General features: G+C 38.4%; 1 protein-coding gene across 2 annotated transcripts in view; it reads right to left on the bottom strand.

Moving 5' to 3' along the window:
• Window positions 1-13,183, bottom strand: part of GULP1 (GULP PTB domain containing engulfment adaptor 1) — a 141,733-nt gene that overhangs the window by 70,193 nt on the left and 58,357 nt on the right. For both annotated transcript variants that reach the window (XM_073306130.1, XM_073306131.1), the window contains exon 4: window positions 4,052-4,123. In XM_073306130.1, coding sequence (XP_073162231.1) covers window positions 4,052-4,123 — 72 coding nt within the window. The remainder of the gene's footprint in view (window positions 1-4,051; window positions 4,124-13,183) is intronic.

Below are 13,183 nucleotides of genomic sequence, written 5' to 3'. Positions count from 1 at the left end.
GCAAACTCAGGGAGAAAAAAACAATAACAGAAAATGTGGAAATGGCAGAAGTGCTTAATGACTTCTTTGTTTCAGTTTTCACCAAGAAGGCTGGTGGCAATTGGAGGTCTAACATAGTGAATGCCAGGGAAAATGATTTAGGATCAGAGGCTAAAATAGGGAAAGAAAAAGTTAAAAATTACTTAGATAAGTTAGATGTCTTCAAGTCACCAGGGCCTGATGAAATTCATCCTAGAATACTCAAGGAGCTGACTGAGGAGATATCGGAGCCATTAGCAATTATCTTTGAAAATTGATGGAAGACAGGACACATTCCAGAAGACTGGAAAAGGGGAAATATAGTGCCAATCTATAAAAAGGGAAATAAGGACAACCCGGGGATGTTACAGACCAGTCAGCTTAACTTCTGTACCTGGAAAGATAATGGAGCAAATAATAAAGCAATCAGTTTTCAAACATCTAGAAGACAATAAGGTGATAAATAACAGTCAGCATGGATTTGTCAAGAACGAATTGTGCCAAACCAACCTGATAGCTTTCTTTCATAGGGTAACAAGCCTTGTGGATAGGGGGAAGCAGTAGACGTGGTATATCTTGACTTTAGTAAAGCCTTTGATACTGTCTCACATGACCTTCTCATAAACAAACTAGGGAAATGCAACCTAGATGGAGCTACTATAAAATGGGTGCAAAACTGGTTGGAAAACTGTTCCCAGAGAGTAGTTATCAGCAGTTCACAGTCATGCTGGAAGGGCATAATGAGTGGGGTCCCACAGCGATCAGTTCTGTGTCTGGTTCTGTTCGATATCTTCATCAATGATTTAGATAATGGCATAGAGAGTACACTTATAATGTTTGCGGATGATAACAAGCAGGGAGGGGTTTCAAGTGTTTTGAAGTATAGGATTATAATTCAAAATGATCTGGACAAACTGGAGAAATGATCTGAAGCAAACAGGATGAAATTCAGTAAGGACAAATACAAAGTAATATACTTAGGAAGGAACAATCAGTTGCACACATACAAAATGGGAAATGATTGCCTAGGAAGGAATACTGCGTAAAGGGATCTGGGGGTCATAATGGACCACAAGCTAAGTATGAATAATAAAAAAAAAAAGAAAATATCATTCTGGGATGTATTAGCAGGAGTGTTGTAAGCAAGACTTGAGAAATAATTCTTCCCATCTACTCTGCACTGATTAGGCCTCAACTGAAGTATTGTGTCCAGTTCTGGGCGCCACATTTCAGGAAAGATATGGACAAATTGGACGAAGTCCAGAGAAGAGCAACAAAAGTGATTAAAGGTCTAGAAAACATGATCTTTGAGGGAAGATTGAAAAAATTGGGTTTGTTTAGTCTGGAAAAGAGAAGACTGAGAGAAGATATAACAATTTTCAAGTATATAAAAGGTTGTTATAAGGAGGAGGAAGAAAAATTGTTCTTCTTAACCTCTGAGGATAGGACAAAAAGTAATGGGCTTAAATTGCAGCAAGGGAGGTTTAGATTGGACATTAGGAAAAATTCCTGTCAGGGTGGTTAAGCACTGGAATAAATTGCCTAGGGAGGTTGTGGAATCTCCATCACTGGAGACTTTTAAGAGCAGGTTAGACAAACACCTGTCAGGAATGGTCTAGGTAATACTTAGTCCTGCCATGAGTGTAGAGGACTGGACTAGATGACCTCTCGAGGTCCCTTCTAGTCCTATGATTCTATGATATCATGTAGTTGCTTACCAATGCACCAGCTAATTATGGAAAGCGTTTTACTCAAATCATGCACAGAAATCTTACTATAAATATATATCTGTAATCTTTAGTGTTTGATCTTGCACAAGTATTTGCCTAGGACAGGGATACATGCAAGCAGATCCATTTGGAGATTTTAGCCCTTTGCTAGTACGTTCCCCTACACTGTAAGAAACCTTCTTTTTTTCCATCTGATTTCTCCCTGGAACCAACAAAAAGGGCTTGATCTTGTAGTCCAATATACAAAATTCCCACTGAATGCACTGAGGGTTACATAATAATATAGTTGAGGCCTAACAGTGAGCCAGCTTGATTATAGAGGGGATCACTTGATGGTGTTTTAAGGATGGAGAGAATTAGAAACTCTAAAATGTCTTTTAAAAAAAATCAACTTTTCTGTGCCTGGGCATTGTCTTGAGAGACTTCTGTACTAGAGCCTGGTCTGCACTTGAGGGGGGAATCGATCTAAGTTATGCAACTTCAGCTACGTGAATAACATAGCTGAAGTTGATTTACTTAGACCTACTCACCACGGTGTCTTCACTGTGGTGAGTCGACTGCTGCCGCTCCCCTGTCGACTCTGCCTGCGTCTCTCACGGCGGCGGAGTACAGGAATCGGCGGGAGAGCGCTCGGGAGTCGATTTATCGCATCAACCCCCACTGGATCGATTGCTGCCTGGCTGCATCTTTCTGTGCATTTAACATAGTGTGTCTAACAACACACAGTTTATCACAGTATTATCTGAAAATTGTGTGAATTGGGTACAAAACTGTACATTTCATACATTACTCCTGATTAAAAGAGGTCAAACTTGTGTTAACATAATAAATTCAAAAGCAGCCATGCTGTAACGTTTGTGTTTGGGAACATGAATCGATACAGTGGAGGTCATCTTTTTAGAGTGAGTCTCCCTGTGAGTTGATTGTCTAAGTGAAAACCTAATAGCACCTGCATTATTTGGGCAGAGTGAAAACGATTGTTAAGAATTTCATTCCAACACATCTCAGTGAGGCTACTAATTGCTCTTAGAAATGCTTTTCCAAGAAAAACCTAGGTGTCAAATGTTGATATTCAATTATTCTCTTTCTCTTTTTCTTTTTTTTTTTAAGGCCACCATCTCTTCAGCCTTTACTCTGGAAAATTCCCATTGACCTTGGGGCAGGGGTAGTCAATAATTTTTTGTCAAGGTCCAAATTTCTTGATCAAGGTATAGTAAAAGACCCAGATACCAGAGAAAATAATAACATAAATAATAAAAATAATGAAAATAATAAGTAAATAAAAAGATTTCAGGGTCCATTCAAAAGTGGCCCGTGGTCTGCCAATTGGCTACCCCTGCTTAGGGCTTCTCTTCACATGCAGCAGAGCAGCTGTGCTGCTATAGAGCTTTAGGCCAGGTCTATGCTACAAACCTATATCAGTATAATTACGTCGCTCAAGGGTGTGAAAAATCCACCTCTCCCATTGGTGCAGGACCGTCTTCACTTAAGCACTGCAGCTGGGCCAATGCAGCATTTCAAGTGTGCCTGCCCTTAGAGAAGATGCCACTATGCCGAAGGGGAGTTTCTCCACCTCTCCTGTTGCCATAGCACTGTCTACACCAGGGGTTAGGGCAGTATAACTACGTTGCTTGGGGAAGGGGGGCGATTTTTCACACCTGAGTTACATAGTTATACCAATATAAGACTGTAGTGTAAACCAGGTCTTAGTAAGGATTCTAGGATTTGTTAGTTCCGTTCATTCCTCCTGAAGTGCTGCACAGGATGAAAATGACTGGAATTCAACCAAGTGCTAAGCTGAGAGCACCAGTCACCCGTTTCTTTGATTGTTCGGTGGCACTTCCAGGAAAACTGATGCAGCAGGGCATTTTCACTTTCAACCTCAGATTAGATGTGATTCTCAGAAATGAGCCTTAAGTCTAAACAAGTTTTTGGTTGTCTTGCACTGACAGGCAACAGGATTTTTTATATCCCGATTAGAATGGTTATGTGGTTAGCTGAAACTAAATAAAACTGTTGATAAATAATTTAGAATTAAAAAGGTCCAAACAATTTGCTGAATGCAGGTATTATGCTACTATTGGGAGTTATCTTTCCTAGCAAGACAGTCTCTGAAACATTTGGGCAGAAGAGTAGAAGATCTGGTGGTATATACACAATACAAAAGTATTTACATAGTAGTGAGGTTAGTAAAAGTCACAGCTTTTGACATGCTGTAAATGTCCACTGTCATTTATTTAGCTATATATAATACAATATAATATGCATCGGTTTTATCTATATTTATAAAAATGCTTCCCTACCTTTAGTTTTCTAACAGCATCTCTCACAACTTCTGTACCTTTGGGCTGCTCCACTTCTGTACTGCCAAGAAACTGAAAATATTGTAATTTGTGAGAAAAATGTGACATGCTGAAAGGCACAATTTACTGATTAACTTTGTAAATAATATTTTGGAAATACAATTCTTTCAGCACTTGATTTTGTTGTCTAATGGTGGATCTTTATATATTTATTTTTAATCAAAGGAAATGAAGGCAATAGAAATTAAACTCCTAATTAGAGTGAAAACATCAAAGTTCTTTGAAGCAGTCTTTAAAACCCATTTTACTTAGTTTGATCTCACAGAAGTCCTTGGATTTCTGGTCAAGTTACTTTCCCTCTGTAGAATATAATTTTATTCTTTTCCTCCTGGCATTGTCATAATGGAAATGTCATGACTGTTGGGAAAGAATGGAACAGTGCAAGTATTTTAGAAGCACCAGTGAAATAAGATGTTTCCAAGATGTAAATTCAGCTACCAGTTTGAACTAGGTTGCTTCACAAGCATGGTAAAGGATAATTAGAAGACTGATTCCACTCTCATTGTGGAATACATTGACTTCAGTGGAATAGCTTCTGACTTACACTGGCAAAAGTAACACTGAAACAAATTACACAATAATAGAATATCAGAAATTTAGCTCTATATTTTGACAAAATCTTGTTTTAACAAAAACAAGTATGCACATAAAAATGTGCAGTGAGGGCCAATTATTTCAAGACACCTCTCCTAGCTTTGAGATTTGAAGGCCAAAAGCACCTTTCTTAAGATATTTGCATGCTCAGTTGCTTGGATTCCAAAACTTTGCATGTGTAAGGTGCAGTGGAGGTGCTCAGATTGTGTTTGTGGGCTTAAATCAAGTAATTATGTACCTATCTGATTTCTACATAAAATTACACGGTTTTTTTTCACCCATGTCTGAGGGTTTGTGTATGCACAATTCTGTCAGAAAAGAAGAACACAAAAACTTAAGACAATGATTTAGACATGTAAGTTTTGAGGACTCTGGAAAATTTAAGAATAGTAATCAGAGAAATATATATACACACATACTCTAAATATGAATAAAAAGCAGGGTTCTTCATGCAATATTTGATTTTCATTCATTTGTACCAACATACATAATGCACAGAGAGGTGATGAATAGTGAATTTAAAGTGACTTCAAAGCAATTCACAAGCTGCTCATGTTACAGCAGTTTTCCAATATTCTTCTAATTCCCTAAGGTGCTTGATAAGAATTTCATTAAATTTCTTGCTACAGTACAGCTACTGTACTCAGAGCAATGTACTTTGTGATCATTTTGAAGAAACTAGAGTGCACCTATATAAAAGTTTACCTACTCCATCGATATATCTTATAATAAACAACACAGTCTCACTAAAAATCTGTTCCTATTACCTGAGTAGAATATGCCATCTTGAGTACAACAGCGTGTACATAAAAATACCATGCACGTTTGTCATCAACACTCAACATTATTGTAATACCCGACTTGGGAGAGAGAGGTTTTGCCACATCAAAAGGTTTACACAGTGGGTTTTTTTTTATTTTTATGAATTGTTGACATACTCAGTGCATCTCCTGAGGTCTTAAAATAGAGGGAAGGTTCTTCCCTGGATAAATGACACTCAGGGAATAATTTTAAAGAATTAACATGAGGGAGAGGTATATGTCTTTTCTCTCCTCTCTCTATTGATATCCCTCCATCCCAAATATAGCCAGGTGCCCCAGTGGCAATTCTCTTTCCCTGCCCCAAAGTAAATGCACGTGTTCAGCAAAGTGTGCACCCCAGTGCCCTATCCTGCCTCTGGCTCAGTCAACTCCCCAGCAGCTCTCTTGTTTAGGGAACTAAAACTGGCTCAGGCTTCCAGCAGCTGTACCATCAGAGAAGGAGACTGAAGACTGTCCAGTAGCTCTAGTTCCATAGGCCCATGTGAAGGCGGGGAATGAAGATCTTTCTATAACCCCCTCAACTCCTCCTCCTCTGAGCTTTGAGCCCTGGTCTGTAAAGAGGCTCTCTCAGTCCATATCCTTTCCCCCTTTTCTTTTAGATGAGGAGGTAATATATTGGGCACAAAAGTGATGGAGTGGACATGTCTGTCTATGGGTGGACAAGAACAATTCTCTGATGCTGTATGTGAGAGAGATAGAAAGAAGGGGACAGGGTGGATAGGTATGTGTGAGGAGGTGGGAGCTAGAGCACCGGAATATGCCCAAAGATGAGGGCAGGAGTGAGGAGTGGATGGGTAAAAGGGCAGAAGCGTGAGTGTGGATAGGTAAGAATGAAAGGGGAATATGGATATGTATATACATGAGAATAGATTGCAAGGAGTGATTGGGGTGGGGTGTGTTCATGTGGGTATTTGAGCATGTGGGCAGTATTGAGTGCAATATATGTGATGGGGTGTTGGGGCAGGATTCTTGAGTGAGCCTCAGAAGTGAGGGTTGTGTGTGTGGAGGTGGCATGAATAAATGGGTGTGCAGGCCTGGGCACAAGAGAACTTCTCTCACGGGTGCCTCTTAATACTTTTATGTGGTTGCACCTAACATGTCCAAAAGAGTTATCAGGGTAAGGAGCCCACCATCTCTCAATACAGGTTTGAAGGCAAATAAAATTACTATCAAATTTGTCTCTTGTTGAGCCTACATTTGACACTCGCTACGGCAGTAAAAATCCATGTTATCAGTCCTGTTGATTTACATGGATTTCAAACAACAGCTTGTACATGGAGATCCACAATGAATATTACCCAAAGTAGAAATAAACCTTTTTAAATTTTAATACTTCTCAGGTATATTCCCAACTGAGCACTTGGGGGTGGGGAGCAAAGGGATGGGGCCAGACATCTAAAATTGAAAGATAAAATATTGCAAGCATAGGATTACATGATTACGTGACAAACTCATTCAAAAACTATGTAAATGTAGATTATGCAAAATCTTCCAAAAACAAATCAACAATGAAGACCATGCATTTCCCATAAATTATATGGAAATATTTTGTCAGTTACATCAACATTTATGGAAGAAAAATTAACTCATCAAAATTCTTCCAATCATTTGCAATGCAGTGCCTCATGGATTAATATTAGTTTTGACATCTAGCATCACTATAACAGGTTTTATTAAACTCAACAATTTTATACTACATGTGGAATCAAAGATTATACATAATAAAGTATGCAGAATAGGAAAAGATAGTGGGAAACATTTTATTCTAAAAACAAATGAAGGTTTGTAGCATAAATGTCAATATTACTCATACAATATCTGAGTCCATGGGCTAATGTCATTATTTAAGTTGTCCGTATCTGAAATTTGTTTATGGCATCCACTGACTGCAGCTGTTTTATTCAGGTATGTTCTTATTTTTGTAATAACGTTAGTAATTGACTATTATATGTTTATCATGTCTCATCCATGACCTTTGTAAATTAACTGTCTCCTTTGGTCTTCGGGTAAGTCATATGTGTAAAGCTACAAACTTTGTACAGGTTAACAATGAACAAAACCATATTTTATGCGTTGGAGTATCTATATTATAATTAAAGCTGATCAACCTGCAAAAAATGATATATTTTTGATTTTTTTCCTCATTAAAACTGAATTTTCAACTGAAAATCTTGTCAAAAATTCAAAATTCAGAAAATGTTGATTAGTTAATTCTAATTTAAAAACCACCTGACTCTATAGCCATTTAAATGTGCATATAGCTCGTCTACGTAACTACATATTTCCTATCACTGTTGCCCACATCCTCTCTTTTCAATTGCTTCCTTCTGATAATTTTGCCCAATTGTTGAGCCTTGTCAAATAATAGGTGCCAATCCTGCAAACATGTACATGCATGTTTAATTTCAAGACCATCAGGAGTCCCATTGGTTTCAGTGGGACCACTCATGATATGTAAGTGTTTGCAGGTTCAGGGCTTTCGATCGTAACCTCTTCAGGACAGAGATTAGTGTTTGTTCAAGCCCTAGAACAATGGGTCCCCAGTCACCATTAGCATCTCTGGGCACCACTGAAATAAACAAATGAAATAAAATATAATAAAATAAATAGTTAATAATATGAACAATTCTAGTCATTGAGTTAATACTTCTGATACAGTTAGTACAATGTTCCAGAGTAACAGCCATGTTAGTCTGTATTCGCAAAAAGAAAAGAAGTCCTTGTGGCACCTTAGAGACTAACCAATTTATTTGAGCATAAGCTTTCGTGAGCTACAGCTCACTTCATCGGATGCATACTGTGGAAAGTGTAGAAGATCTTTTTATATACACACAAAGCATGAAAAAATACCTTTTCCCACCCCACTCTCCTGCTGGTAATAGCTTATCTAAAGTGACCACTCTCCTTACAATGTGTATGATAATCAAGGTGGGCCATTTCCAGCACAAATCCAGGTTTTCTCACCCCCCGCCCCCACAAACCCACTCTCCTGCTGGTAATCCAATTTATTTGAGCATAAGCTTTCGTGAGCTACAGCTCACTTCATCGGATGCATACTGTGGAAAGTGTAGAAGATCTTTTTATATACACACAAAGCATGAAAAAATACCTTCTCCCATCAATTTATTTGAGCATAAGCTTTTGTGAGCTACAGCTCACTTCATCGGATGCATACTGTGGAAAGTGTAGAAGATCTTTTTATATACACACAAAGCATGAAGGGGAAATGAAAAAAAAATCAACATCTCTTCATGATATATGTAAAGTTTTTCTCTTTTAAGAGTTTATTCTTTATGCAGTGTACAGTCAATATATTAATGCCTTGAGATTGTTCACTTACTCACTTTACAGCATGGATTGACTTTGGAGAAAATACATATATGTATTTGATTACATTTCCTAATTATACTTGATATTTGCAACTGATAAAATAGTTATTCATGTAACAGATTTATCCTTCTGGTTTTTTTAAACATTCCAAACAAAAAGGCACACAGTATAATACTTATGTGACTATATTTATCTTTGTCAGATATTTCAAGTGCAAGTCTAGAACTAAAGCAAACATTTAGTAATGCTGCGTAAAGTTTTCATTTGTATATTTTACGAAGCTGGATTTTCAAAACTGATGAATTTTAACACTTTGTACAAATATATATTAAACTGTTGTAAAGTTGATTTATTTTTACACAAAATAGTATATATTTTAATTGTTGTTTGCCTTTCTTCCAAACATTTATTTTCTCCACAGATTAATCAAAAGCTGTGCTTTTAACCATGGGACTCATTCTGATCTCACTTGCACCTGTATCTATCAGGAATCCTGTCAATGAATCCTCTGAGACAGGTCAAGTCAGACTCCATAATACAAACTTTTATATTTAAAACATATTGGACATGGTCTTACTCTCTTTGACATTTTATAATATTGTTTATTATTTTGCTACTGTTAGTTACTAATTTATTTTACAGGCACTATTGACATATTATTATATCACAGATACTGCATTTTATTGATATACAACTCTGTATTGAACTCACCAGAGATTACCCTTCTGGATATTATGTGTGTTGTGGTAGCAGCTCGGTGCCTCAGTTAGGGACCAGGGCCCCATTTGGGCCAGACATTGTATAAACACACAGCAGAAAGACAGTCCCTGCCCCAAAGAGTTTACAGTCAAAGGTTAGAAGGAGCAAATTTACCTGCCCTGCCCTCAGCAAGGTAACAAACCTGGCCCACCACCCAACAAGAGAAACACGGCCCAGAGGGCTGTGTCAGGCAAGGAGCAAGAAAACAGCCCCCTCCCCTCAGGGTGGGAATCATGTGTCCTCCAGCACTTTGAAGATGGCTACAGCTGAGACTGTTGCTTTCAATTCAGCGTAAGCAAGGTGCATTTAGGGCCAACCCAAGTCCCACTGAAGCTACTGGGAGCCCTTTGTAATTGTACCTTGGCTGAAGCCCAGCTGCATTTTTATTTGTTTCCATAAAAAGAGGCCTCTCTTAACATTTGCTTTTTTGTTGTGTAAATGAAACACACCCAAGCCTGTTTAAACGCTGTCTAAACTCGGACTCCTTTTTACCTGACCAGCTTATCACGCTTGAGCATGCTAAGTAGTTACCTATTCATAAAAAAATAATGATGCCTAGAGCTCCTACTATATTTTGTCCATTGTCCACAAAGGCTAATGTCACTAATCTCTTCCTCTACTGAGGTAATACTTCCCCTCCCCTGACAGTATATTTTAGATTTAATTATATACTCTACTTCTTTAAAACATTTTTACACTGAAAAACTATCTTTCAGAATGAAGAAAAAAAAATTTCAAAATATAAGATCCAGAAAAACAAGTTTCAATAATTAACTACTGATCACTTTAAAAAGATGATGGTACATTAATGATAAATCTGACTGGTAGACTAGTTTTAGATGCATTTTAGGATATTAAAGCTTTAAATTCCACTCTCCCAGTAGAGAGCAGTGCAGGATATTTTACTGATGCAATAATAAGATCTGTTTTCTTTTGTTACCGCAGTCCTAGTTTAAACCCCCCCCCCAAGCTTTTAATCTTTCTGAATTAGAATTTCCTTGTGGCTTTGAAATCACTGAATGTTAAAAGTTCTCATTTATCTGAATTTAAAGGCAGCAATAGAAAAAATAAAGTACCCACCAAATTCATACCATTAACAAAGAAAGGCAGAAAGCAATGTAAATTTCACTAGCAACCTGCTGCCAAAATCTGATAAATTAACTCTTTAAAAAGTAGAAGTTGGAAAGATGTTGATTTACTGCTGAAAGTAAGACTAAATATACCCAAATCTCACAACACTACAATAATGAAGGTATGTAATGAAACAAAACAATAACGGGGGGACAAAAATGGAGTGCTTCAGAAGGGTAAGAGTTGCAAATGAAACCAAATTCAGTTGTTCTGAATTCATGCTGAAAATAGTTAGATGAATATATTTCTAACTTACTAATCATTACTCAAGGTATGAGCTATGTTAGTGTAGACTTGGGGGTGGGGTGTCTTGTCTTCCAGTCTGAGATATGGATGCATTATTTAAAAATACTTTTGGCTCTTGTGCCATTCCCCCTCATGATTCTCTGACAATCAGTTCCAGCTGAGATAGGCTTCTGATCTCCCTCTTAGCTAAAACCTTTGTCAGAGTGTGCGTGTGCATAGGGGAGTCCTAGGAGGGCCACACCTTGGAAAATAATTAACAGGCAAGACTTTTCTCTAAGTTCTCTAAGACTTTTCTCTAAGACTTTTCTCCCGTTAGTACGGGCACTGTTAATATGGACACAGGGCCTGTATAGCACTGTCCTTCCCAGGATGTGAATACATATTGGAAAAAAATAGTCTGAATAAATATTAATTCCCCAGAAAGGAACCTGATTTGGGGCCAGGGGTCTCTGATTGGAAGCACATTTAAGAAACTGCTCAATACTGCATGGACACTACTGGATTCCCTGAAAGGCACTGAGAGCAGTGGCTTGCAGTCTCTGGCAACTGATTGAAAACTCTCTGAGCTTATCTTCTAAGGCTGTGGGAATAGGGACCTTCTTTGCTGTTCTACGAGATTTGCATAATAAATCAAATACAGTCCAGACTTAGTAATAGGCTGCAAAGGTGTTCTTTTTTAGTAAACGGAAAGTATGGTAAACATCTTATTCTAGTCAGGAGAACCCAGACTGCAGAACGATTCTGAGGAGATGATGAAGCCATGAATCTCAAGTTAGAAGAAATAGGGCTATAAATTAGATTTTTAGTTACTTAACAAGAAAAAGAATTGTCTTGTTCATTGAGAATGTTGAAGATATGGCAAATGTGGCAAATTCTAAATTAATCCAAGGGAATATAAACTGGTTTAATTTAATTTTAATTATAAAAATAATTAATTTAATTAGGGGTCTAGAGGTGTTGTAATGATTTAGGTATATCTACACAAGCTGCAATCACTCTTCCAATTTTAGTACAGCGATTCCCTGAGCCAGCTTGCTTGAGTACTGGTAGCAGCAAAGTTGTGGCAGCATGGACTTCAGTGTGGACTAGCCGAGGAAGCACCCATGCTTGTACAGCCTATGCTGAAGCTCGTGTTTCTGCAACTTCACTGCAATTTATACTCAGGCTACCTCTCATCGAACTACCACGGCAACGTGTACACAAGCTGGGAATCACACCCCTAGCTTGTAGTGTAGACATAGCCTAAGGGAATCTAAACTGGTGTAACTTACATATCAATGGGCCAGAAGATATAGGAAGGAAACGAACCAAAGAGAAGGCATAGGTTAAAATAGGCCACCTCAGCACAATAGAATAGGAATGTGGGAAATAGACTAGCTTCTGCTTTAATTTACGTCTTCTTACACCCTTCAGTTCATAGCTTCTCTTGCTACACCTCTCTTCTGACCTCTCCCGCCTGGCCAAATTCAGAGGTTATGGGAAAAGAAGTTTCAGAGTAACAGCCGTGTTAGTCTGTATTTGCAAAAAGAAAAGGAGTACTTGTGGCACCTTAGAGACTAACCAATTTATTTGAGCATGAGCTTTCGTGAGCTACAGCTCACTTCATCGGATGCATACTGTGGAAACTGCAGAAGACACTCTCCTGCTGGTAATAGTTTATGTAAAGTGATCATCAAGTTGGGCCATTTCCAGCACAAATCCAGGTTTTCTCACCCTCCGCCCCCCCCCCCCCACAAATTCACTCTCCTGCTGGTAATAGCCCATCCAAAGTGACCACTCTCTTTAAAATGTGTATGATAATCAAGGTAGGCCATTTCCAGCACAAATCCAGGTTTTCTCACCCCCCCACCCCCCTCCAAAAACCACACACACAAACTCACTCTCCTGCTGGTAATAGCTTATCCAAAGTGACCACTCTCCCTACAATGTGCATGATAATCAAGGTGGGCCATTTCCAGCACAAAACCAGGTTTTCTCACCCCCCCACCCCCATACACACACAAACTCACTCTCCTGCTGGTAATAGCTCATCCAAAGTGACCACTCTCCTGCTATTACCAGCAGGAGAGTGGGGTGGGAGGAGGTATTGTTTCATGGTCTCTGTGTATATAACGTCTTCTGCAGTTTCCACAGTATGCATCCGATGAAGTGAGCTGTAGCTCACGAAAGCTCATGCTCAAATAAATTGGTT

This window comes from Lepidochelys kempii, chromosome 11 (genome assembly GCF_965140265.1).
Source record: "Lepidochelys kempii isolate rLepKem1 chromosome 11, rLepKem1.hap2, whole genome shotgun sequence".
In the NCBI taxonomy this organism is placed as follows: domain Eukaryota; kingdom Metazoa; phylum Chordata; order Testudines; family Cheloniidae; genus Lepidochelys; species Lepidochelys kempii.
Note: the sequence above shows the minus strand (reverse complement) of the source record. Positions and strands in the feature narration are given on the sequence as shown.